The 27,924-nt window shown below is 48.7% G+C and overlaps 1 protein-coding gene across 1 annotated transcript in view; it reads left to right on the top strand.

The window, feature by feature from the left end:
* The window catches only part of LOC133116881 (protein unc-80 homolog), a 58,798-nt gene that overhangs the window by 6,224 nt on the left and 24,650 nt on the right, over window positions 1-27,924 (top strand). Inside the window, exons 8-35 of the mRNA XM_061226885.1 lie at window positions 1,763-1,850; window positions 3,270-3,522; window positions 4,047-4,181; window positions 4,973-5,189; window positions 6,499-6,639; window positions 7,730-7,998; window positions 8,434-8,800; window positions 9,094-9,248; window positions 10,128-10,275; window positions 13,066-13,214; window positions 13,840-14,003; window positions 15,169-15,267; window positions 15,846-16,054; window positions 16,686-16,792; window positions 17,158-17,245; window positions 19,049-19,221; window positions 20,013-20,225; window positions 21,252-21,387; window positions 21,682-21,815; window positions 22,126-22,303; window positions 22,979-23,182; window positions 23,971-23,973; window positions 24,149-24,246; window positions 24,560-24,760; window positions 25,139-25,246; window positions 25,676-25,814; window positions 26,884-27,065; window positions 27,451-27,582. Of these exons, the coding sequence (XP_061082869.1) occupies window positions 1,763-1,850; window positions 3,270-3,522; window positions 4,047-4,181; window positions 4,973-5,189; window positions 6,499-6,639; window positions 7,730-7,998; window positions 8,434-8,800; window positions 9,094-9,248; window positions 10,128-10,275; window positions 13,066-13,214; window positions 13,840-14,003; window positions 15,169-15,267; window positions 15,846-16,054; window positions 16,686-16,792; window positions 17,158-17,245; window positions 19,049-19,221; window positions 20,013-20,225; window positions 21,252-21,387; window positions 21,682-21,815; window positions 22,126-22,303; window positions 22,979-23,182; window positions 23,971-23,973; window positions 24,149-24,246; window positions 24,560-24,760; window positions 25,139-25,246; window positions 25,676-25,814; window positions 26,884-27,065; window positions 27,451-27,582 (4,490 nt within the window). The remainder of the gene's footprint in view (window positions 1-1,762; window positions 1,851-3,269; window positions 3,523-4,046; window positions 4,182-4,972; window positions 5,190-6,498; window positions 6,640-7,729; window positions 7,999-8,433; window positions 8,801-9,093; window positions 9,249-10,127; window positions 10,276-13,065; window positions 13,215-13,839; window positions 14,004-15,168; window positions 15,268-15,845; window positions 16,055-16,685; window positions 16,793-17,157; window positions 17,246-19,048; window positions 19,222-20,012; window positions 20,226-21,251; window positions 21,388-21,681; window positions 21,816-22,125; window positions 22,304-22,978; window positions 23,183-23,970; window positions 23,974-24,148; window positions 24,247-24,559; window positions 24,761-25,138; window positions 25,247-25,675; window positions 25,815-26,883; window positions 27,066-27,450; window positions 27,583-27,924) is intronic.

Here is a 27,924-nt window from a genome sequence, read left to right as displayed (position 1 = left end):
TTAATGTTGATCTATCCCCATTGGGACTAAACCACTTACATCAGCTTGTCTAAAGCAGTTGCTGAGATTCTTTCTCCTGGTGTCTTGTTTCCCCCCCACCTTGTTCACCAATCAGAGAGAGGAGAGCGTGGGCGGCCGGTCATGTGACCGGGGTCTCCCAGGTTAGATAAGCGGCTGATGAAAGTAATGAATCATTCCATTAGTGCGGTGAAGGGGAAGGCTGGATCCCCTGAGCTCTGGGGAGAACTAACACCTCCTCACAGGCTTTCATGTGTTAATGAGAGCGGAGGGGCAGGAGTAATCACAGGGTCCTGCCTTAGTCCTGCAGGGAGATGTTGATGAATTTATCCCGCAAAACTCTTGGCCAAAAAGGGGGTTAAAAGTGATTTAAACTTTTACGGTCTCTGCGGTAACTTGCTCTATCACTTTCATTAGACCAGTGAATATGTCTCAGGCATACTAATAATTATAATTTGTCATTTAGCTGACACCTTTATCCAAACAACTTACAGTTGATTAGACTAGGCAGGGCACAATCCTCTCCTGGAGCAATGTGGGGTAAATGGCCTTGCTCAAGGGCCCAACAACTCTGCGGATCTTTGAAACACCAACCCCAGTCATGTACCTCAGCCACTAGGCTATAGGCTGCCCCATATCAGAATAGCAGCTGTGTTTGTTTAATAGTACTGGGATGGGGGAGCTATGTACACACCTGACTCCTTGTATTACAGGAGGCAGGTCCAGTGAGGCATGGTGTTGATTTGCACAGTATTACAAATCTCATTTGGGTGTTAGTACTGTTGGTTAGGATGTGCCAGAATAGTAATGGATTGTCAGGAGCCGTACCTTGTGAGCTGGTTTTACTGGCCATATTAAAATAGCACAGTGATGTAGAACTCTGTACAGCTCTCTCTAGCAACAGTAGTGATATAGAGCTCTGTAATTGTAGTAATTGTATAATGCCATGCAGTAACAGAAGTAATAGGCTATGGAGCTCAGTATAGTAACTATAGTAATATAGAACTCTGTGCAGTAACAGTAGTAATCTTGAGTTCTGTGTAGTATCAGTAGAAATATAGAGCTCTCTGCAGTAACAGTAGTAATACAGAACTCTGTTTGGTACCAGCAGTATAGAGCTCTGTGTAGTAACATTAGTAATATAGAGCTCTCTGTAGTAACAGTAGTAATATAGAGCTCTGTGTAGTAACTGTAGTATAGAGCTCTGTTTGGTAACAGCAGTATAGAGCTCTGTTTGGCAACAGCAGTATAGAGCTCTGTTTGGTAACAGCAGTATAGAGCTCTGTTTGGTAACAGCAGTATAGAGCTCTGTTTGGCAACAGCAGTATAGAGCTCTGTTTGGTAACAGCAGTATAGAGCTCTGTTTGGTAACAGCGGTATAGAGCTCTGTTTGGTAACAGCAGTATAGAGCTCTGTTTGGCAACAGCAGTATAGAGCTCTGTTTGGTAACAGCAGTATAGAGCTCTGTGCAGTACCAGTAGTATAGAGCTCTGTGCAGTAACAGTCATAGGATTGAGCCGTGTGTAGTGACAGTAGTAATGTAGAGTTGTCCATAGTAACAGTGGTAGTATAGAGCTCTGTGCAGTAAGAGTAGTATAGAGCCGTGTGCAGTAACAGCAGTATTGAGCTGTGTGCAGTAACAGTACTCAGGGCTGTGTGCAGCAGTAGGCCGTATTCTTTATGGATGGTAATCCAGGGATGTGCGATTCCGCTGCTGCTCTGCGGTTTGTCCTGATTAATGCAGCTCACGCGGCTGCAGTGCTGCTGTGCGCGGCTCCACTTCACCGCTGCCGGTCTGAGCCTGCCTGCCTGCAGCCGGCGCGGTCGCCATGGCAACCCCCGCCGCATAGCAGCCTAATACCGGGGGGGGGTAGGGGGGTGGTGGTGGTGGATGGTGTTGTGCCGTCACTTCGGTTGCCAAGGCAACCTGTCACAACATCACGGACCGGGTGGGACGGTGTTCGTATATCCGTGCGCGCGTACAGTATGCGTTGCGCACGCGGTGTCGACCAGACGACACGGCGCACGGTGTTGCTAACACGGCGTCGCGGGGCCCTGATAAATATTCGCCGTTAGAAGATGACTCGCTGCGCGGGCCCTCCCCCCCCCCCCGCCCTCGCGCTCAATGGAACTCTCCGTTGGCTTTTAGCGCGCGGCTGCGCTCCAGCGCTAATGCCGCGCATTAAGCGCTGACCTTCGGAGGCGCTCCACCGCCCCAGCGCTGATCGCTTATTCACAGCGTCCTCACACGGGCGAACGGACACCACTGCACGGAGAGCACAGGGATCTCAGTCTGTTTTCAGTCAGATTCAGACAGTGAACTGGAGCAGTCTGTCCGCCGCAAAAAAACAGATATAGTTTTGACGCATTACGGTAGAACTGATGAATGACAGTAATTTAACTGTCATGATTTAGGTGGAAAAAGCAGGCTTGCAAAGATCTGGTTACATGTGCAAAATCAAATTTTACATTGTTTATAATCTAATCTAATTTTTGTGTGTGTGTTTCTACATCTACCATCTAATTGACATTGTTTTCCAGTCCAGCCTATCCACTAAACAAATTTGATGTTTAAACATTGAAATCTACTGATAATATTTGGCTGTTTTTAATTTGTGCAACTGCAATTTAAGCAAAATAAAAAAAGTCATATACTTATTTTATTCCCCTGAATTCTATTCGTCTACAGTACGATCCTGTTTGAGAGAGGGAGATCTCTCCGTCTTCCTCTCTCCCCTTCCTTGCTTTTTTCACCCTGATATTTTACATCCTGTCTACATGTCCTTCCTCCCCACCCCTTCAATGTAATCATCACTTGCTCCTGTCACTCCCATTTAGATACTTTATTGTCCCAAATCTCTTAATTCATCCTCATCCCTCTCTCCCTCTCTCTTTCTCTCCCTCTCACTTCTCCTAAATCCCTCACTCTTCGCCCTTGAATGGTCCTTGGAGGTGAGTCAGGTGATAATGACATCACAGTGACAGCCAATCATAGAGAATACTGTAGGGGTGAGAGTGCTGATGAAAATGTTCAGCTTTGAGATGAACTCACAAAAATGTGCTCCTGTTCTGGGCCTGACTGGGCTTGACTGAAATGGGTATTTAAAGACATGTGATTGAGAAGCCCTGAGGCTTCCAAAGAAAGTCTCTCCCTGGTTTCATACTCTTTTAACAGCAAAAACAACAACAACAACAGCAACAGAACCGAAAACCTCCCTCTTGCTCCCCAGGGTGGCGCCCTCTGTTGGCAGCTCCCTGCCCCTGGCACAGCGCGCCCGGTACGGGACCTACTTCGACGTGGCGGTCCTGCGCTGCCTGCTCCAGCCCCACTGGACGGAGGAGGGCGTGCACTGGGCCCTGATGTACTACCTGCAGCGCCTCCGGCAGGTCCTGGAGGAGAAGCCAGAGAGGCCCCCCGAGCCCCTGGCCACGCCCCTGCCCCGCCCGCGCAGCAGCTCCATGGTGGCGGCCACGCCCTCCCTGGTCAACACACACAAGACCCAGGTAACGGGCGTGTGTGTCCAGCCGTGAGCCAGCAGGACAGCGTCCGTCTGTCTTACCTCCTTTACTAAACCTGGTTTTCAGGCAGGTGAACGGAGCCGAAGGGCTAGGGCACTTACCTAGTAACTATACCATACTCATTACAGTCCGTAAGTATTTGGATAGTGACACAATGTTTGCCTTAAAATAATGAATATGAAGTTAAAGTCGGCTTTAAGGTATTTGTTGGTATTTACATCATATTGTGTGAACCATGTTGGAATTGCAGCCCTGTTCAAACAGTGTCACTGTCCAAATACTAACAGACTACACCGTATGTGTTTTGGAGTATTGAATTGAATGTTGAATATTGAATGTTGAATCTATTCATTGTCACTGAGCCCCAGTCCTTCAAAGAATGCTGGGAGTCAACAATAAATCTCATGACTAAGTCTCAGCCTTAGTCATGAAGCAAAACAAATTTACACAGAAATAAATCTGTGGTGATTAATGTATCATTGTCCTCTGACCTCTTCCCAAATGAAAAGGACATGAGCCTGAAGTGCAATGAGGAGGAGAAGTCCCTGAGCTCTGAGACCTTCGCCAAGGTGTCCATGACCAACCTGAGGAGACAGGCCGTCCCCGACCTCGCCTCTGACCTGGGAATGAACATCTTCAAGAAGGTGAAAACACCTCACGCACACACACACACACACACACACACACACACACACACACTCACACACACCACAGGCACTCACACACACACACACGCACACACACACACACACACACCATGCACACACACACTCACACACACCACAGGCACTCACACACACACACACACACGCACACACACACACACACACACACACCATGCACACACACACACACACACACACACACACCACAGGCACTCACACACACACACACACACACACACACACACACACCACACACTCACACTCGCGCACACACACAGACACACTAGTGCATGCACGTTACTTTTCCTGATTTACTGTAAGCTTGTGTATGGCTTGTAATAATATGTTTAACTATAATTATGCAAGCAATAATGTAAATGATAATGTTAATAAGGTGATAAAGATATTGTAGATAACCAGCAAATAAATAACCATGAGTCACATGGCAGTCCCTCACTCACTCTTCCTCTCTCTCTCTCCCTCTCTCCTTCCTTCTCCCTCTCTCTCTGTCTCTCTTTCTCTCTCTCGCCCTCTCTCTCTCTGTCCCTCTCTCTGTCCCTCCCTCTCTCCCTCTCTCCCCCCCTCCCTCTCTCTCTCTCTCTCTCTCCCTCTGTCTCTCTTGCCCACTCTCTCTCTGTCCCTCTCTCTCTGTCTCTCTCTCCCTCTCCCTCTCTCTCTCTCTCTCTCCCTCTCTCCCTCCCCCTCCCCCCCTCTCTCTCTCTCTCTCCCTCTTTCCCCCCCTCTCCCTCCCCTCCCTCTCTCTCTCTCAGTTTAAGAATCGGCGGGAGGACCGTGAGCGGAAGGGCTCCATCCCGTTCCACCACACGGGGAAGAAGAGGCAGCGGCGCATGGGCGTGCCCTTCCTGCTGCACGAGGACCACCTGGACGTGTCGCCCACCCGCAGCACCTTCTCCTTCGGCAGCTTCTCCGGCCTGGGGGACGACCGCCGTGGCCTGGACCGGGGAGGCTGGCAGGCCACCATCATGGGTACGGTCCTCCCCGCTCCCCGGCCCTGCTCCGCTGTACCGTCAAACCTCGGCCTTGCATGAAACAATCACAGGGATTTGCTCTGGGGCTGTGTCTTTGCTCTTTTTTTCCAGCCAGTCTGCTGACCACGTGTCTAAACCTTCAGCATAACTGTCGCTTCAGTGCACTCTAATTAATAGCAGCATTGTAACCGATTTCTAAAGCAGGGCTGCCCATCCCTGTTCCTGGAGATCTACCGCTCTGTAGGTTTTCATTTAAACCCTAATTTGGTACACCTACTCTACTATCTACTATCTCGATGACGTGTCCTTTGCTTGGAATTATTACAGAAAAATGCATTCTTTGTAGAAACTACTGATCTGCCTTTAGAAATTCCTTTAATTAATGTAGGACCTGCATTCTTCAGAGCGTATAAATATCGATTCATTTGATGCTGTGGCTTTCGAGAATGAGTCATCCTGCAGGAACGGCTCATTACGCACTGTGAATTGCAACTACGCTTGCAAAGAAAACAAGCGTACAGGATGAGGCCCCAGGACGGAGCGTACATCATTAAATCTGCCGTGCTCAAGCCTACCTGAGCCTGTTCTCTTAATAATGTCCCACATCGCGCATTCATCAACCCGCGTCTGTGTCTGTTTGGAGATTAGGTTAGTTAAATATGAACCCCAGGGACTGCTGGGATCCCAGGTGCATGCTAAATGGGTTATGATATGCGATGTGAGAGTCTGCTGAACAAACGGAGGAAGGAAAAGCAGGAAACGGCCAAATGAAGTGATTGCTGCACTCTGACCAGCGGGGGACGAGGCAGGCGGAGATGTGTGTGTACATTGTTATTGATTTCATGCAACATTACAATGTGGATGCGGCTTGTGTTTCTGGGCTCACGGCCAATTATGGATGTTGTGGCCTTTTAGCAGCGAGTTTAGTGACCTCCCATCTTAGAGCAACATGTGCACACATGAAGCTGAAGCTTCAAGATCAGTCAATATAGGGAAGGAGGGGAAAGTTCTGGCAACTACAACTACAGTCCATGCGACAGGTGCAGTGTTTAGTTTCATTGGTGGAAATGTCTGTGGGAAGTGCATCATCGACAGTAGGCTGTCATTTTTATCTGCATATCGTGATACACTTGTAGCCCTCCCAAGTCTCCCTAGTGTTCCTGACCCATAGTTTAGGAACCGCTGAGGTTGTGGACTAGTTCATTCTGGAGAGGGGAAGGGGCCCAGGGGAGGCTGAGTAAAGTGTTTAGGGCCTGTGTATGGACTGCGTGGAGGGTGTTGGGGGTGATGGTGGTTCCTCTCTCCAGGGAAATTCACCCGGCGTGGCAGCACGGACACCTCTGCCGATGTGGAGAGCCTGAGCGCCAAACATTCACACTCCCACCACACCCTGCTGAGAGACCTCCCCGACCACGCCAACAGCCACAGCGACAACACCGTCAAGGAGGGTAAAGAACAGCCTGGTGTACACTCTGTCACACTGTAACTGACGCTCAAATACTGCTGTATCGCACTCTAACAGGCACTTGAATACTCCAGTGTCACATTCTAACTGACACTCAAATACTGCTGTGTCATACTATAACTGACATTCAAATACTGCTGTGTCACACTCTAACTGACACTCAAATACTTCTGTGTCACACTAACTGACACTCAAATACTGCTGTGTCACACTCTAACTGACACTCAAATACTGCTGTGTCACGCTCTAACTGACACTCAAATACTGCTGTGTCACACTAACTGACACTCAAATATTGCTGTGTCACACACTGACTGACACTCAAATACTGCTGTCACACTGTACAGTAACTGACACTGAAAGACTGCTGTATTGCACTGTAACTGACACTGAAAGACTGCTTCATCACATGGTCCCTGACACAAAAAAACTGTTCTGTCACACAGTCACTGACACAGTCACACGCTCAATGACACATAAAAGGCTACGCTGTGAAACTGTCAATAACACATAAAAGGCTGCTCTTTGAAATGGTCACTGACTCTGAAAAACCGCTGTCCCATGGTCAATAAAACTGTACAATTGCTGTACCTTGTAATGATTAAGTTTCAAAGCCTGTTCTCTTGCATGGTCTGAGGGTTCGCTTAACGATCTCTCTGTCAAACGGTCTTTAAAACTGAATCTGCTGCACCACTGACTAAAGCATAACCACTGCTCAGTCCCTCTGTCCCAAACCGTATTGCGTTGCTGTTTCAATGCTGACTGTGTCAGCAGTAACTGCAATAGCGAATGTAAGAAAAGCAGAAATGTTTTTGAGTGCTATTGAAGCATTGAGTGGCCCCCGCACTGTAACTGCTATATGTGCAATCTATTCTGGCTTTTCAAGCCAAAAGCCTTGATGTATGCAAAGTAAATCTTTCCAGCACCACCATCTGAAACTACCACACACATAAGCCAGAATTCAGTGAACACTTGTCAATAACTTTGACTCATAAAAATGGCACAGACATTGTTTTGTGAATTTACTTTTGTTGGCAAGAAGAAAGAAAAACACATTCTCTTCTCCCTCCTAGTGCGTTCTCAGATATCCACCATCACCATGGCGACTTTCAACACCACGGTGGCATCCTTCAACGTGGGCTACGCGGACTTCTTCACGGAGCACATGAAGCGTCTCTGTAACCCCGTGCCCATGCCCGAGATGCCCATCGAGCCTCTGGCCTGCGCCAACCTGCCCCGCAGTCTGACCGACTCCTGCATCAACTACTCCTGCCTGGAGGAGGGCGAGAGCATCGAGGGAGCCAGCAGCTTCATCCTGAAGAACGGCATGCTGGACCTCACTGTGAGACTGCGGGGCATTAGGGGAGTCAGAGGGGCATTAGAGCTGTGAGAGGGGTATTAGAGCTGTAAGAAGGGTATTAGAGTTGTGACTGTGGCATTAGGTTTGTAGGATATCAGATGGATATCAAATCAGATTAGCTGCCTTTCATTGTAGTGCTTTGAGGCCATGAAAGGCATAATATAAATCGAATCCATAACGATGATGATGGTGATTATTATTATTATTATTATTATTATTATTATTATTATTATTAGTAGTAGTAGTAGTAATAGTAGTAGTAGTAGTAGCAGTAGTAGTAGTAGTAGTAGTAGTAGTAATAGTAGTAGTAGTTGTAGTAATAGTAGTAGTAGTATTGGTATTAGTATTTGTGTTGGTATTGATGTTCATGGTGCATTGGGCTTTGGCAGTGTGACAGTGGGCTCTTTCTCTCCGAAGGCGATCCTGAGGGCCCTGTACGCCGTGCTGACTCACGACATCAGCTCGCGCATCTGCGACGTGGCGCTGAACATCATCGAGTGCCTGCTGCAGCTGGGCGTGGTGCCCTGCGCCGGCAAGTCTCCCGCCAACACGGACGACAAGGAGAACGACGAGGCCCGGGCCAAGGACGCAGCCAATCAGAGCGCGGCTGGGGCGCAGGGGGGCGTGGCCAGCAGTGCGGGGAGCGCGCCCGGAGGGGGCGGGGATTCCGGGGGAGGAGGGGGAGGGGGAGGAGGAGGAGGAGGAGGAGGAGGAGGAGGAGGAGGGGGCGGGAGTGGAGGGGGAAGCAACGGAGATGACGTGAAGAACAACAAGGAGAAAGACGGCAAAGTATGTGTGCGTTTTTTTACTGTGCCATGTACACCAATCCTGTGACTAGAGAGTCATTATTTTCCAATTGTACTGTCTTCAAATCTTACTTCATCACTTTTATGTACTCAGAACATAAAGGGCCAGGCACAGACGGAGATTAAGCCTTGCCCTACATTCTCCATGCGACTAAAACTAAACCTAATCTGTGTTAAAACGGGCCCATTATTTCAGAAATGTAAGTTTGGCTAATTGCTACTCCTCAGTGATCCTATTCTTTGCCTCTGTACTCAAAACCCACTCAGGAAGCCAGCTCCTCCCTCAGTACCCACCGATTGGCTCTCACCATGCTCATCAAGATCGTTAAGTCTCTGGGCTGCGCGTACGGCTGTGGGGAGGGCCACCGAGGCCTGTCAGGGGACCGGCTGCGTCTGCAGGTGAGGCCCCCGGGGGCCAGGAGGAATGCGCCTTCCATACGGAGAGTCATCACACCCTTTCTGATCGCATCGCTTTACTGTAATCGAGAAGTGAGAAGTCAAATGTGTTTTTGTCACAAAGATTTTATTCACTTTGCTTTCATTCTGTGGCTTAATAGCTCCAATCTTTTCATTTTCTGATATAAATGTTTTCTCAGAACATTGCAAAAGTTAATTTACAGTAATTAGGAAATGTGAGGAAAAATTTCACAGGTGGTTAGAAATAAAGAGATATTAATTTATTTCTAATGAATTCAGTCAGCTTTTAAGTAACCAAACCGGCTGACACAGACAAACTGAATCAAGTTTTTTCTTTTAGAATACATGTATTTCCTTATATCCCCAGTTAACAATATACAGTAGCTTCAAATTATACTGTAAATTAACTGTAACCGGCGGCACGGATGGTGCAGTGGGTAGCACTGCCGCCTCACAGCAAGGAGGTCCTGGGTTCGAATCCCCGTCGGCCGGGGCCTCTCTGTGTGGAGTTTGCATGTTCTCCCCGTGTCTGCGTGGGTTTCCTCTGGGTACTCCGGTTTCCTCCCACAGTCCAAAGACATGCACGTTAGGCTGATTGGAGAGTCTAAATTGCCCGTAGGTATGAGTGTGTGAGTGAATGGTGTGTGTGCCCTGCGATGGACTGGCGACCTGTCCAGGGTGTATTCCTGCCTTTCGCCCAATGTATGCTGGAATAGGCTCCAGCCCCCCTGCGAGCCTGATCAGGATAAGCGGGTTCAGATAATGGATGGATGGATGGATTAACTGTAACCCATGTGTTAGAGTTAAAGTTAGTGCTGGTGATGTCCAGCTGATGTCTGAACACATATGAAATGATAATTCCTACATTCTGCTCACCTGGCGTTCCAGGCCCAGAACTGCCTGACCCGTCTGTACAAGCTGGACAAGCTGCAGTTCCGCCTGACCATGAGGGAGTACGTCACCCGAGACTCCCTCAACAACATCGTGGACTTCCTGCACGCTCTGCTGGGCTTCTGTATGGAGCCTATCACGGACAGTAAGAGAGCTGTGTGTGTGTGTGTGTGTGTGTGTGTGTGGTGTGTGTGTGTGTGTGTGTGTGTGTGTGTGTGCATGTGTGTATGCGTGACTGTGTGTGTGTGTGTGTAAGTGTGTATGAGCATGTGTGTGTGTGTCTGCATGACTGTGTGTGTGTGTCAGCATGACTGTGTGTGTGTGTGTGTGTCTGCATGACTGTGTGTGTGTCCGTGGGTGTGTGTGTGTGTGTGTCAGTGTGACTGTGTGTGTGTGTGTGTGTGTGTGTGTCTGCGTGACTGTCTGTGTGTGTCTACGTGACTGTGTGTGTGTGCGTGTCTGCGTGACGGTGTGTGTGTGCGTGTGTGTCTGTGTGTGTGTCTGCATGACTGTGTGTGTGTGTGTCTGCATGACTGTGTGTGTGTGTGTATGTGTGTATGTGTGTATGAGTGTGTGTGTATGTGTGTGTCTGCGTGACTGTGTGTGTGTGTATGTAATTTGTTTCTGCATCATGAAAAAAACACATTATCTAAAAAAAAGAATCAGATATTTTTTTAGATGGTGTTTTCTTATGAATAAAATGTTTTTGTATTACTTTTTTCAAATGTTTAACTACCAGATATTTGTTTTATTTTAAGATAAATAAAACACAGATTTTATTATACATTTAAAAATGATTAATTTTCATTGTTTGTGATTTGTCATAGAATGATACACACAGTATGTCTTGTAAGAACTATTTCTTTGCACTGATAAGTACTGGTAAACATTCAGTATTGTAATTCTATATGTATATAGCGCACTGTAGTTATACTGTAGCTATCTTTATAATTATCTGACAATTGTATCCCTTGAACATGTACCTTTATATTATAACACTGTTCTTTTCCATAGTGAGCTGACACAGGGTAAATTCAGTGTGTCTGATGTGTAAGAAACAGGTTAAGGATCACCTGTCACTCACACTGCAAGCTGGCAATGCTGAGAGCAGTTGGGCCTCATTTTAAAAACAATTTGTAAAATATTTTTTGTGGGGACAGAAGCAAATGGTCTCGCTCTCTCTCTCCCTCTCCCACAGTCATCTGTTTATCTCCCTGTCCATATCTACCTGTTCCTCTCACTCATTCATGCCTGTCTATGCCGCCCTAAGTCCTTCTATCTTCACATATCTTCCATCTTCTCACCATTCTGCCCTGGAGAATGAAACTGACCTCAGATGAGTTGCTCATCCATTTCCTGTACTTGCCTGTCAGGGCCTCTATATTCGGCATATAACATGTATTGGCTGATTGTCTTTGATTCCGCACTTGACAGAAGAATAAAATGTCTTGGACTATTTCAGCTACTGAGTGACTTTAAAATGGCAGGCACGTAACTGAACGGATGAGAGCATTATTAATGAAAGCACACCTTCTGCCCCAAGAGAGCTTGTGTTAGAAACATGTGTGTCTTTCTGTGTGTGTGTTTGTGTGTGATTAAATGCGTGGGTGTGAGTGTGTGTATGCGTGTGATTAGACATGTGTATGCATGTATGTGTTTCTGAGATTGTGTGCTTGAGTGCTTGCTTATACATTCAGTGACTTTATTAGGTAGACCTGTACACCAGCTTGTTAATGCAAATCTCTAATCAGCCAATCATGTGGCAGCAACTGAATGCATAAAAGCATGCAAACATGGTCAAGAGGTTCAGTTGTTGTTCTGACCAAACACCAGAATGGGGAAGAAATGTAATCTAAGAGACTTTGACCATAGAATGAGTGTTGGTGCCCGACAGGGTGGTTTTAGTATCTCAGAAATGGCTGACCTGGAAGTTTCCTGCACAATGGTCTCATGAAACAGAATGGGGTAAACAAAAAACAAAAAAAATCCTATGAGCAGCAGTTCTGTGGGTGAAAATGGATTGTTAATGAGAGTGATCAGAGGAGAATGGCCAGACTGGTTCAAGCTGACAGGAAGGTGAAAGTAACTCAAATACCCACGTGTTACAACAGTGGTACGCAGAAGAGCATCTCTGAACACACAAGACTGTCAAACCTTGCAGTGGATTGGCTACAGCAGAAGTACAAAAAATGTATTAATGCCCAATAGAGTGACGACTGAGTTCATGTGTGTGGATAGTTGTGTGAATGCACGTGTGTGTGTGTATGTTTGTGTGTGTGTGATTAGCTGTGTGTGAGTGATTTGGAGGTTGGGGTGTGTTCTCTCTGTGCAGTACATGTCTGTGAAGGCCTGACTCCAATGCCCACATCTCTTCTCTTGCAGAGTACGCCAGTGCAGGTGAGAGGCACCGGAGGGCGGATAAGAGAGACTTGGGTAGATAAACTTTGTCCAAATAAAACCAATAGACAAACGAAATTGCTTCTTTGGCACGCTATCACTCCTGCATCCCCTCCGAGTCAAACTGAGGCGATGTGTTTAGACTACACATGAACCGCCCATAAATCCGACCACCCCCCGTGCCAATGCTAGTCCCAAATTGCCATTTCGACCGATTGACTGCCAAGTCTCAACTGATTTTCGCTTAAAACAAAAATAATAAATAAAAAATGAAAAGGAAAAGTTCCCCCGATTTCCGCAGGCCATAGTCACTTGCATGTATACAAATTCATACCCAAATCGAAATTTTTTGCTTCTTTATGTGTCCTTGCGTTGCCTTTCAGGCCCGTTTATTTTTCTGTTTGGCCTGTTTTTACATCACGCGGGGGGCGGGGCATGTTCGTTCATGCCTGTGCTGGCTGTGAATATCCGTGTGCTACGCAGGGCGAACCGCCCCCTCCCTCCCCCCCTGTAATACTTGGTCTCTCCCTGCTTTCAGACAAGGCAGGCTTCGGGAACAACTTCACCACGGGGGAGGGAAAGTCCCTGGCTCAGAACATGGAGACGGTGGTGGTGGGATGCATGTTTAAGTCGCTGATAACCCGCTGCTCCTCCACTACGCACGAGCTCCACAGCCCAGAGAACCTGGTGAGAGAACGATGGCCATGCTCTTTAAATAACATTACATTACATTACATTACATTATTGGCATTTGGCAGACGCTCTTATCCAGAGCGACATACAACAAAGTGCATACCCATAACCAGGGCTAAGTGCGCTGAAAGACCCTAGAGGGAAGTACAATTTCAACTGCTACCTGTACAACAAAGATAAGGACGAGGGCCAAACAACAGAGCAAAAGCGACCAAAGTTAACTATCCAAACACTGCTTGCCTAGCCAGTTAAATAACACTCTGTTAAAGCTGCTGTGAACTGTCAGCACACCCACTCCCCCTGGTGCCCTCCCGCTGCTCCTGAGTCCGCGCTGTGATTGTGAAACTGATACCGGCGTGTAAGCTGGCGTGTAAGCTGGCGTACACAGGAAGGGATTCCTCACTGGACGCGCTCCTGTCAATGAACAGAGCAGGAGACGGAGTTTGTTAAAAGTTTGCTATACTTTTTGGTGACTCATTAATCGCATGAATCTGCACAGGTGCAATCTGTCTTACTGTTTTCCTGAATTCCTAACTCTGTCTCTCTATCTCTCTTTCTCTCTCTGTCTCTCTATCTCTCGCTCTTTCTGTCTCTGTCAAACACACACACACGCACACAGGGCCTGTACTGCGATATCCGTCAGCTGGTGCAGTTCATTAAGGAGTCCCACGGGAACGTTTTCCGACGCGTGGCCCTGAGCGCGCTCCTGGACAGTGCCGAGAAGCTCACCACCACCAAAAAACCCGAGGAGAAGGAGGAGCCCAAACCAGCCGGGCCCAAGAGGTACGGACCCGACCCGGCCACGGCCTGGGCCTGGAGGACACATGCGCATTCCCGATATTCCTGACGTTCCTGTTCGGATTCACCACTTCAGTCACTACAGCCCCACACCAGGAACACCGGAAACCTGTACACTCGGTCTCAGACTTGCTTGACTGTGAGCCAGTCAATATTTCACACCCTACAGTCTGTACTGCATGATCACTTAAAACGGCAAAAGTACATTGACTTGTACGGTTTCTAGATCAGAATCCCAGATGGCGGTCTAATGGACATTGAAATAAAGCTATTTCTGAACTGTGAAAGTCCCTTTTGCACCTACACACAAAATGTGCAGAGTAAAATATCCCTGCTAGACTACCCAGAGCACAGTTTTAAAGTCTGCTGCTATAATTATGAGATGTGGGACAAATGTGAACAGGGTATATTTTAAAGAAACCAGATAACAAGCATTTACCAATAAATTGATCGGTGAATGGCGTTTATTGGTAAATTGATCAATTAATGACATGACGTGATGACTGTGAATGGTTTACTAATTTAATTATTAATGATGCTAACCTGTGAGTTCATTATTCCGCCAATGGAATTGATTTGTGAGTTGATTGGCTCATTAATGATATTGACTGGTACTATGAGATGTGTACTGATAGCATTGACCTGTGGTAGCACACAGATAGCTTTTAGCGGTGTATTGATCTACTCATTGATGATATTGGCTGGTAATTTGAGGCGCTCACTGATTGACCTGTGTTAGCACACAGATAGATTTACCAGTGGATTGATAAACACTGGCCGGGGCGGCCTGTAGCGTAGTGGTTAAGGTAAAGGACTGGGACACGCAAGGTTGGTGGTTCTAATCCTGGTGTAGCCACAGTAAGATCCGCACAGCTGTTGGGCCCTTGAGCAAGGCCCTTAACCCTGCATTGCTCCAGGGGAGGATTGTCTCCTGCTTAGTCTAATCAACTGTACATCGCTCTGGATAAGAGCGTCTGCCAAATGCCATTAATGTAATGTAATGTAATGGAATGATCTGCTCATTGATGATATTGGCTGGTAATTTGAGGTGCTCACTGATTGACCTGTGTTAGCACACAGACAGCTTTGGTGGACTGGTCTGCTGGTTGTTGTGGTTAATGGTGTGCGGCTCTCCGGCGGCCGTGTGCAGGTCTGAAGCGGGCGCGGCCGGGGAGAAGGGCCAGGCCTCCACCGCAGCGGACGAGTGTCGCAGCTGCATCTCCAGCCGACCCCCTCAGACCCCCGAACAGTGAGCGCCCCCTCAAACCTCCACCCCTCACCAAACAGACACACCCTGTCAATAGAGGGGGGGATGTTTAAGTCCTGCTGTGTGGTTCTCTTCCACCCAGCTGATTTCACTGATTAGCTCTACCGCCTGACTGAGGAATTATGCTAATGGCCAAACACAGGCGATTGGTACAAAACACTGGGGAAGACTTTTACTTTCTGAACAGGAATTCTACAGCTCTGTCATTTAAGTTAAGGCTTTCTGAGCAGGCCCCAGGGGAACATAGAGGTCTAGTCAGAGCCATGCAGGTTTTCCCCTTTTATGCATGTCTTCCTTAATCAATATCCTCATCACTTACTGCTCTCTGCATTGCCCTTTGCCTTGCAGATTTTGGCAGGGCAGATATAAACTAAACTATAAAAATATGAACCAATTTACTTCATTTTATTCTATGTTATCTTCATATCACAACCTAGATATAATGGCCATATGTTGTATTTTGCCATGCGTGTACATTTCAGGGGTCTCTACGAAGCGAAAAATGGCCCCATCACTGCTTATGTCTGTGGGATATCTCACAATGCTCCTGTCGTTATCAGCGAGGAGCAGATTCCGGGGGCTCTGCTTGGCAGGAAGGATTTCTGGCGAAAGATGTTCAAGTCCCAGAGCGCGGCTAGCGACACCAGCAGCCAATCGGAGCAGGACACGTCGGAGTGCACCACCGCCCACTCGGGCACCACCACGGACCGCCGCTCCCGCACTCGCTCCCGACGCATCTCCCTGCGCAAGAAGCTCAAGCTGCCCATCGGTGGGTCGGGGAGTATCGCCCCCCCTGTGGCGGGGAGGTCTACACTGCAGTGTGATGCCTTTATACTGCTGCTCTGCTTGTGCTGTGTTCCAGGTTCACCTTCCTGTGGTCCTCTTTGTTGATGTTGATTCTGAGTAGTAATGACCATGCAAATTCATCTTTTCTTTATATTTCTTTTTGTTTTTCCTGTTTCACCAAGCATGCCGTGGGACTGTTCAACCTCCAGTCACCATTTCTGTGTTACGTTTGTGTATGTGGCCATGGGTGTGTGTGTGTGTGTGTGTGTGTGTGTGTGAGCGTGAGAGAGCGATAGAGTGGGAGAGAGAGAAGGAGAGTATGCCACTCAGCTTGGCTGTATCTGTGTGTGTGAAAGAGAATGCCTGCATCAGCATTAGTGTGTGCACTCCCTTGTGTACTGCCTGTGTAAATCACAGTTAGACACAGAAAAATATGTGTTTTTGCATACTTATTTGAAAGAGTGTTTCTGCATGGGCGTGTGTGTGATAGAAAGACAGAGGTAGTGTCTGAGAAAGTAGAAAAGGAGTGTGTCTGTGTGTGTGAGACACATACATGTAAATGTTAGGGTTATAAAGAGACAGAGAGAGTGTTATTCTCTGCTCTCTATGTGCAGGGAACTGGCTGAAGCGCTCCTCCCTCTCAGGCCTGACGGACGGCGTGGAGGACCTGCTGGACATCAGCTCTGTGGACCGGCTCAGCTTCATCCGACAAAGCTCCAAGGTCAGAGGTCAACTCCCAGGCACGCCTTCATAGGCACTTAATTAGTGTGTGCCGTTATGGGCAGGGCACTGTTTGTGTTCATATTACAGCATACAGTGCAGTTCGTAAGTATCTGGGCATCTGATGCTGTGTAAAAAGGGTTGAAATTCCGACGAAGTTCACGCAATATGGATATAAACGCCTGCAAATTAAAGTTGGCAATCTTTATTTTAACCTCATATTCATTGTTCATTGTAATCCAGTGTACTGGATTACAGAATCAAAAAGTCATTTGTGTCACAGTCCAAGTACTTATGGACTGCGTTGTATAATACCCCCCCACCATGGCCTGGCCTCAGTGTCCCTCCTGCTCCGCCCCGCTCCAGGTGAAGTTCACCAGCGCGGTGAAGCTGTCGGAGGGGGGGGCTCCGGAGTACGGGCGGGACGAGGAGGAGAACTTCTTCAAGCGGCTTGGTAAATGGCGGTCCGGCCGACGGAACCCGTCCAGGCTCCACCACACAGAAGAGAAAGATGGTAGACCCCCGGGGCGTCCCTCGCCCCCCCGCCCCCCGCTCTCTCTCTCTCTGTGCCTGTCCGTGGTCTGTCCCGTCCGCCCGTCCGTCCGTCTGTCTGTCTGCCCCGTGCTCTGCCGTCCGCCATCTTCCATGCCGGCTGTGTGCGTGTGCGTCTGTGTGTCTGTGTGTCTGTGTGTCTGTGTGTCTGCCTGACTGTGTTCATGTGGATGCGCACCCCTTTCACTGTGTTCCATCTCCCGCCTCACGCCTAAGTGTGTGTCCCCAGGATTGCGCGAGCAGGCTGGGGTTGATTGAGCCAGGTGCCCCGACCTAAACTGAAATGTCCGCAGTCAATCTCTTTCCAGCTGAAAATTCACTAACCTGCACTGTCCTGTGATTGAAAGCAGAAGTGAAATCTGCAGTTGTGCTGGCTGTTTTTTTTCCCTCTTCTTCCCCTGACTTGGAAGAGAGCCTGACTTAGCAATCCAGTTTTCCTGGCTTCCTACCTCTGCAGTAGTGAACAGTAGAGGAAGAAGCCACCATGCAGATTGTACCATCTCACATCTTTCAATTTTAAAGGAAAGGTTTGATTCCCCCCCCCCCCCGCCTTCCTCATCCTCTTGATTGTCTTGCCCCCATCTCCTTCCCCAACTAGTTTACAATTTTCTACCTAAAATCTGGGGTAAGTTTAATCGGACATGTAAATATCCCCCTTTACCTGCCCCTTGCCCTCATAACCAATCCCAACTAATCAATCCCTGCTAGCTTCCAACTGCCCCTCTCCTTCCCAGTTGCCCCTCTAACCAACCAATCCCAACAGCCCTACTACCCTCCACTCCTGACTGATGGCCCAGCATTAATGGGAATTTACATCCTGATGCCACTATTCATTTACAGGCGGATAAGGGAGAGAAGGGACATGACTTTACGTGACCTCTAGATGCCCTCTAGCACAGGGGACAGGGCAGCACAGAGGGGTGGGGCAGGGAGGGACAGGGTCGGTGGCCGGGGAGTTTGTTAAAGCAGATCGATCTTTCCTTCTGTGTCGTGCATGCTGTTGTGGCACACCTCATCTGTCTTCTTGTCTTGTCTGTAACACATTTACTGTGCTGATACCACCCCAGTGCATTCTGGGAAAATGTGTTGCATGACTATCATCGACCGCTGCATATTTCCTGGCCAGTCTGGCTGCTGGGCACTGTGAAATTAAACATCTGAATCAGGGGTTAGACAGCCTTGATCAAAACCTGATGAATGATCTGAGCACTAATGTCTTCAAATTAAAAGGGAAGCTGGTTGTCTTTTCCTTGGCTAGTTTGTTTTTCAGTTTACTGACTTTCTCCACAGCTGTGTAGCATAATATACAGTAAATCCCTCTCCTCAGAGGTGGGTATACAGCTACATGGTATAAGTGCGTAAACACACCGCCACTACACCACTGATAACTACGGATAATAACTTTTCTAAAAGATAACTTCTCTGTCAAACTCCTCTGTCAAAAACAGTTCAGAAAGCGCTTTTGACAAACCGTGACATTTGCCATCACTCTAAGTTCGTGTGAACATTTTGCCTGCACACTTTGGGAGCTGATACTCGTCAGCTTTTGCCCACGCGTTTGTCGCTGCGTGCCGTCCTTGTGCCTTCTGTGCGTCCCGGCCTGCATTTCACAGTGTGTCCACAGGGGGAAGCAGTGAGCCGTAGCCCTGACTCCGCCTGCCGCCACAAGCCGTATTACGCTCTCCTCCCTCCCCCGTTCTGGCAGGGTGCCACGGGTTCCAGGAGCGCCTGGCTGCCAGCCAGGAGGCCATGAAGAACAAAAACGTGGTGAACCTGGGCGCCATCCGGCAGGGCATGAAGAGGTTCCAGTTCCTGCTGAATTGCTGTGAGCCAGGCACCATCCCCGACGCCTCCATCTTAGCCGCAGCCCTGGACCTGGTGAGACCCTGCCCCCAACACTACAGAAACAGGATACAGGATAACCCATTTTTTGATAAACGATTAAAGAAATACAAATGAAACATTCTTTCAAAAAATGCTATTTGTACTGTTTTTCTTTAGTGACTTTTCTTTTTACTGTGAAGTACAGCATTTTATGCCATCCTTGCATAGTTGTGGTTTGTGGTTGTTGTTTTTAATCATTTTGATTTGCAGCTCTGTAGGTTTGAAAGTTGCTTTGGTGCGTTTTGTGATGTGGCGTGCTGATGTTGTGGGATGTTGTGGCTGTGCTGTGACGAGCTGCTAATGTTGCAATGTTGTGATTCTGTGGTGTACAAACTGTCCTGTGATGTGTCCATGTTGTGCCTTCCTGTCATGCGTTCTAGTGATGTGGCCCATGTGATTTGTTGTGAGTTTGCAGTGTGTCGTGTCGTGCCCTCCATGTTGTGGCTGTGTTTTGTTGTAACTAGCTGGGCGGTCGCTGTCCCGCCCCCCCGCAGCCTGGCCATGCTGTGAATGTGTCACAGGGCTCCCATCTCCACCATCTCACCTTTGTGTTCGCTCATTTCTCACATTACTCCGCCTCCCGGTGAGGTAAGACCAGGTCACTGTGGTAGCTGTGCAGCCAATCGGGTGCCTCGATGCTGCGATTTTAAGGATTTACTTTGAAACTGGCCAATGGCTAATGGTCTTCTTCTCTCAAAAACATTTTTATTGAACCCACTTGTAGTTCCCTGTAGGAGTGCATTCAAACCCTGACAGGAAGTGTGTCTATGCCCCACCCCCAACAGGAAGCCCCAGTGGTGGCCCGGGCCTCGCTCTTCCTGGAATGCGCCCGCTTTGTGCACCGCTGTAACCGTGGCAACTGGCCGGAGTGGATGAAGGGTCATCACGTGAACATCACCAAGCGGGGCCTCTCCAGAGGGCGCTCTCCCATAGTGGGCAACAAGAGGAACCAGAAGCTGCAGTGGAACGCAGCCAAACACTTCTGCCAGTGGGGCGATGTGAGTTACAGTGTGTCCTACGCTGACACGTCACACACACATCACGCACACACACACACACACCAACACAACACATGCCACACCACTCTCAACACATCACACGCACCACATCACACACACACACACACCACAAGTCTCAACACATCACACATGCCATACCACTATCAACACATCACGCACACACACACACACAAACACCAACACAACACACGCCACACCACTCTCAACACATCACACACACCACTTCACACACACACACACACACACACACACACACACACACCACAAGTCTCAACACAACACACGCCACACTACTCTCAACACATCACACAGAGTGAAGCTCAACACGCCACAGACAGCTTGACCTGTCCTAACACATGATGAACAGTACATATGCAGCACGTAACTGGCTTTTTTACCAGTGGGCTCAGGTCTAACTCTTCCATGGGGCATTTATGAAAATCGTGCCAGGCTATGGTGGCATTCTGTGGTGCCAATAATCTGATGTGTCTGTGTGTGTATGTATGTGTGCGTGTGTGTGTATGTGTATGTGTGTGTGTATATGTATGCGTATGTGTGTGTATGTGTGTGTGTGTGTGTATATGTGTGCGTGTTTGTGTCTGTGTATGTGTGTGTATATGTGTGCGTGTGTGTGTGTGTGTGCGTGTATGTGTATATGTGTGCGTGTGCGTATGTGTGTGTGTATGTGTATGTGTGGCTGTGTGTGTATATGTGTGCATGCATGTGTGTGTGCGTGTGTGTATGTGTACGTGTGTGTATGTGTGCGTGTGTGTGTTTATGCATGTGTCTGTGTGTGTGTGTGTATGCGTGTGTGTGTGTATGCATGTATGTGCATCTATGTGTGTTTGTGTGTGTGTGTCTGTGTGTCTGTGTGTATGTTTGTGCCTGTGCGTGTGTGTGTCTGTGTGTATGTTTGTGTGTGCGTGTGCGCGTGCGTGTGCGTGCACGTGTGCGTCTGCGTTTGCGTGTGCATGTGCGTGTGCGTGTGCGTGTGCTCTCTGGTAGGCCATCGGAACCCGCCTGAGCGAGCTCTGCCACTCGGACAGTGAGAGCCCGGCCAACATCCTGGGCTTCATCTACGACGAGGAAACCAAGCGCCGCATGCGCAAGGAAGACGAGGAAGAGGACTTCTTGGATGACAGTGAGTCATGAGGACTTCCTGGATGACGATAAAAACAAAAACAAACATGAGTCACTGAGCTAATTCAGGCTGAGCCATGGTTAGTACAGCTGGCGGTTAAAACCCAGGGGAAAACCCGTCAAGCAGCTACAGTTTACTGTAAAGCAGCCTGTATGTCCACCAAAACACATACAGTCCCTGGAATTTACTGTATGGCTACTTAGGGCCCTCTGATATCCACTTCTGAAATTATAAGAAGGAATTATGCACTTGAATTGTATGTACATATTTAGACAATATGGAGTCTTCCCTCAGACACAGTCAACCCCACCAAGTGTGCCTGCCCATTCGCCCTCAAGATGGCCGCCTGTCAGCTGCTTCTGGAGATTACTACTTTCCTGAGGGAGACCTTCCCCTGTTTACCCCGGCCACGCACAGAGCCCCTGGTGGTCAGTATCAGAACTGCAGTCATTAAAATTCCATGATGATTCCCCTGGGAACCTTGGAGCCCTAAACATGCAACCTCTTACACTTCTATCAGTGGTTTGAGCTCATGTGTTTGCAATTGGGAGTACTCGCATTCATCCACACAGTATTTGGTAGCCATATTGTGTCCAAACATGACTCAAGATTTCTTATGCACATGCACCTGCTAGCACACAAGAAAGTGCCAACACTGTCATTCCGTGTCTAAAGAAACCCAGTTAAATTTAGAGAGCATCAGAAGGGGTTGTGGTCTAATCCTCTTTTCCGTCTCAGGACCTGGACAGCTGCCGTCTGCGTCTGGACCCGGAGCTGGGCCGGCACCGCTACGAGCGCAAGATCAGCTTCGCCGGAATTCTGGACGACGAGGACGGCCGAGACTCCCTCAACAGCAGCAGCCACACGCTGAAGTCCGACACGGGCTGCGACGACAAGAAGTCCCAGGAGCCTCTAGGTAAGGGGGCCTGCCCCACACTCTGAGTCCCAGGGGCCTCTAGGGGACCTGCCCCACACTCTGAGTCCCAGGGGCCTCTAGGGGACCTGCCCCACACTCTGAGTCCCAGGGGCCTCTAGGGGACCTGCCCCACACTCTGAGTCCCAGGGGCCTCTAGGGGACCTGCCCCACACTCTGAGTCCCAGGGGCCTCTAGGTAAGGGGGCCTGCCCCACACTCCCAGGGGCCTCTAGGGGACCTGCCCCACACTCTGAAGTCCCAGGAGCCTTTAGGTAAAGGGGGCTTCCCCACACTCTGAAGTCCCAAGAGCCTCTAGGTAAGGGGGCCTGCCCCACACTCCCAGGGGCCTCTAGGGGACCTGCCCCACACTCTGAAGTCCCAAGAGTCTCTAGGTAAGGGGGCCTGCCCCACACTCTGAAGTCAGCTAACCACTGACAAGCTGTTAATCAATAAGTGACAGATGAACACAAATTGAGCGATGAAAGCATATACTTTCCACAATAACACAATGTTAAACTTGGTCGCCTTCCTCCATAAAATGTACCAGTAAAAATAGATCAAGATGTATGAAAATCAGTAGCATTATGCTTCTCTAAAACGCCTCTTAGATAGATAGATAGATAGATAGATAGATTGATACTTTATTCTGTGTGATCCTCCTCTCCCCACACTCCAGCTCCCATCAGGAAGATCCGTATCGGGGGGTCCCGGCTCCTGCAGATTAAGGGGGCGCGCAGCTTTCGGGTGAAGAAGGGGGGGTCGCTGTCCTCCATCCGCCGTGCTGGCAGCCTGAAGAGCACCAAGATGTCCCGGCAGGACTCCGAGTCCGAGAACGAGGAGGGGCTGCTGTCCCAGAGCCGGGACACCGTCACCGACATCGGTAACTCACCAAAATTACACACTGACACTGCAGATAACTGACCGCAATTACACACTGACACTGCGGATAACTGACCAAAATTACACACTGACACTGCAGATAACTGAGCAAAATTACACACTGACACTGCAGATAACTGAACAAAATTACACACTGACACTGCAGATAACTGAACAAAATTACACACTGACACTGCAGGTTACTGACCACAATTACACACTGACACTGCAAATAACTGAACAAAATTACACACTGACACTGCAGGTTACTGACCACAATTACACACTGACACTGCAGATAACTGAACAGAATTACACACTGACACTGCAGGTTACTGACCACAATTACACACTGACACTGCAGATAACTGAACAAAATTACACACTGACACTGCAGGTTACTGACCACAATTACACACTGACACTGCAGATAACTGAACAAAATTACACACTGACACTGCAGGTTACTGACCACAATTACACACTGACACTGCAGGTTACTGACCACAATTACGCACTGACACTGCAGGTTTCTGACTACAGTTACACACTGATGCTGCAGGTAACTGACTACAGTTACACACTGACACTGCAGGTTTCTGACTACAGTTACACACTGATGCTGCAGGTAACTGACTACAGTTACACAGTGATACTGGCAGCAATGTACTAAGTTCACTAACCCCAATTACTGACCCGTGGGGGCACTGTTTCTATTGTACTCACAGAGACACTGCCCATAATATACTGCAGGTCATTGACCATGATTATTGACTCAAACACTGTCAGAAGGTTAGATCACTGACCATGAATACTTAACCACATATGCACTAAGCATTCTGTGGATCTGGATGCTGTCAGTTATATACTGTAGGGGAATTACCCTGATGTGCTTATACTGTGCTTATACTGGTAGTGGACTGCATGTGGATCCAGACACTAACAGTTGAGATATGCCTTGTGACAGGAAGTCCCTGGAGCACCAGTGAGCCCAGCATTGAACCAGAGGCCCTGAGCACAGGAGGAGCTGAGGATAACTACCACCGTAACATGTCCTGGCTGCACGTAGGTCCCCACACCCACTGCCGGTCCTGGTCTCCCGGCATGCCTGACCGCAGATGGCCATTTTATTTGACCAAGTAGACTTGCCTCACTCCCTCCCTTATATTATTTGCATATCCTAAATGTTTACACTAAGTTGTATTACAATATACAAAATTCTTACAAAATTCTGTGGCGTAATATGAATGCCATGATTGATTGCCTGAGTGCATACGCTATACCTTTGTCGCAGAAATACTACTGTTTCATTGGTTAATAAAAAAAAGTGGACCTGCTTCACCTGCCTCACTGCTCCCCCCCCCCCCCCCCCACGCAGATCATGATCCTGCTGTGCAACCAGCAGAGCTTCATCTGCACGCACGTGGACTTCTGCCACCCCCGCTGCTACCAGCACCACAGCCGCTCCTGCGCCCGGCTGGTGCGCGCCATCAAGCTGCTGTACGGAGAGACGGTGGACAGCCTGCGGGAGGACGGGGGCGCCGGCAACATCGGCGCCCGCGCCAAGAAGAGCAAGGAGGTGAGAGAGCCACGACGGAGAGCCGCCACCGGAGAGCCGGGAAGAAAGAGCCGCCACTCGGCCAGTGCGGTTTTACTCTGCGTTACTGCCGCTCTGTTTCGCTGTTTTTGTTTTTAGTAATCTCTCCCGTTTTAATTGCAGGTATTAGTTTAGCATACTTATGGAAAACGAGCTTGATATGTTCTTTATTATACTTTATTTGTTTACATCTGATTCTGGGAATTGAAGAACATCTAATAAGCATGCTTGCTGGGTTTCAATGTCCCATTAGCAGTTTTTTTTTCTTCTACCTGATATCATTCCGAGTGGTTCATAATGGTTAGAATGTTCATAATGGCAGTGTGTGTCTCGTGAAATATGGCCTCTCTCTGGTTCCAGTGTTCGGATAAATCGTGCCTCCGTACCCCCTCTATGAAGAAACGCCCCACAGATGCCAGTGCAGAGGGGAAGAAGGACACGGGCATGCTGAAGTACATCAGAAACCAGGTACCCCCCTTCCTCTGAGGAACACTCTGCCACTCTCACCACAGCTCAATACAGAGGCATGGTGAAGAACATCCGAAACCAGGTAGCCCCCTACCTCTGAGGAACACTCTAACACCAGCTCAATACACACACATACCTAAGTACATCAGAAACCAGGTAGCCCCCTTCCTCTGAGGAACATTCTGCCACTCTCACCACAGCTCAATATTTCACCACTCCTACACAGTGGCACTACCTATTCTGTGGATAAACAGCTAATTTATTCAAAAGACATGAATATTCATAATCTGTAATATAGCACCGTAATCTCCTGATGCCAAAGAGAATCTCTAAGAATCAGAGTGAATAAACGAAGGCTTCTGGTTACTGCAGGGAATCTGTGCCGTCATGTGGGCCATAGGTTTAATGTCCTGTGTCCCCCCCCCGCAGGTGCTGAGCCTGGCCCCCGCGCCCCTGTCCCTCCTCATTAAAGCCGCGCCCATCCTGACGGAGGACATGTACGGGGACATCCAGCCTGCCGCCTGGGAGCTGCTGCTCAGTGTGGACGAGCACATGGCTGCTGCCGCAGGTACACCTGCACACTGCTCATACACACACACTGCTCACACACACACACACACTGCACCTGCACACTGCTCATACACACACACTGCTCACACACACACACACACACTGCACCTGCACACTGCTCATACACACACTGCTCACACACACACACTGCTCATACACACTGCTCATACACACACACACACTGCTCATACACACACACTGCACCTGCACACTGCTCATACACACACTGCTCACACACACACACACACACACACACACACACACACACACACACACACTGCACACTGCTCATACACACTGCACACTGCTCATACACACACACTGCACCTGCACACTGTTCATACACACACACACACACACACACTGCTCATATACACACACACTGCACCTGCACACTGCCCATATATACACACTGCTCATACACACACTGCTCATACACACACACTGATCAGACACACTGCACACTGCTCATACACACACACTGCACCTGCACACTGCTCATACACACACACTGCTCATATACACACACACACACACACACACACACACACACACACACACACACACACACACTGCACCTGCACACTGCTCATATACTCTGCACACACTGCACCTGCACACTGCTCATACACACACTGCTCATATACACTGCACACACTGCACCTACACACTGCACACACTGCATCTGCACACTGCTCATACACACTGCACACACTGCACCTACACACTGCACCTGCACACTGCTCATATACACTGCACACACTGCACACTGCTCATATACACTGCACACACTGCACCTACACACTGCTCATATACACTGCACATACACACTACAGATACACACTGCACAAAATAACTGCACATACACACTACAGATACACACTGCACATACACATGACACCTATACACGGCACATACTGGGGTATGTGAAAAAATTAATATTCTAATAAATAAATCCAATTAAATTGTAGTAGTAGTAGTAGTAGTAGTAGTAATAGTAGTTTTTCTTCGTGCTATGCCTGTGTGTTTATATGTTTTTGAACATGTCTGCACGCGTGTCCCGACAGCGGCCATGTTCCTGCTGTGCGCGGTGAAGGTTCCGGACACGGTCACGGACATGATGATGGCGGAGTTCCACCACCAGGAGGCGGGGCAGCGCATCGGCTCCGTGCTCAAGTTCTACACGCTGTGGCGTTTCCGCTACCAGGTGTGGCCTCGCATGGAGGAGGGCGCACAGCAGATCTTTAAGGTCCGTACCGCCACTCTCACCCTCACTCCTGCAGGCTCTGCTTCTATTTACGCTTTCTAAAGACATTGACATTCATTTGGTATGGCTTTATTTTACAGCCCATTAATTACCTAGTGTTTACTGGGTAAATACACAGCTACTTGTGTAGTTATTACAGTGATTTACTTCTGATTTCAGAGGTAAGTACTTTGAAACAAAGTCATTATGTACCATTAAACAAACTTGTTTCACATTTCATCATACTTACCTCTAAAATCTAAATAGTTACCTAATAATTACACATAATTGCCTGGTATTTGTCCAGTAAAAGGCGTTTAATGTCCTGTAAAATAAAGCATTATCTTTAATTGCTCTTGCTGACTGTGGTTCCTTCCATCCCTTTCAGATCCCGCCCCCCAGCATAAACTTCACGCTGCCCTCCCCCATCCTGGGCATGCCCTGCGTGCCCATGTTCGACCCGCCGTGGGTGCCCCAGAACACGGGCAGCGTCCAGGACCCGATCAACGAGGACCAGTCTGTAAGTCCCGCCCTCTGCCTCCGCAGCCTAGCCGTTTTCCCGCCGTGTGTGGACATCCATCGCATGGGTCTGTGTGCTTCTATTCCATCAGTGAATTGTGTAATCGGTGTACAGTCCCGACCGCGCTCCAGCCTCAGGGCAGCACGCGACGCGCCGTAGCGCCAGCTGCGGACGGCTCCACGCGGCTGCGCAGGAGGTGCGCTCCTCCGACGCAGCGCCTGCGCAGCTCTGCCCCTGGACCCTGCAGCTGCACACGTCCTCAAAACGGAGGGCCTGACGCCAATGAGAAGGGCCTGTGAACAGACGTAGACGTGTAAACAAAGACGTGGATTGTTATGAAAC

The sequence above is a fragment of the Conger conger genome, chromosome 17 (assembly GCF_963514075.1).
Source record: "Conger conger chromosome 17, fConCon1.1, whole genome shotgun sequence".
In the NCBI taxonomy this organism is placed as follows: Eukaryota; Metazoa; Chordata; class Actinopteri; order Anguilliformes; family Congridae; genus Conger; species Conger conger.
The sequence above is the reverse complement of the archived record's forward strand: the minus strand, read 5'-3'. Positions and strand labels throughout refer to the sequence as shown.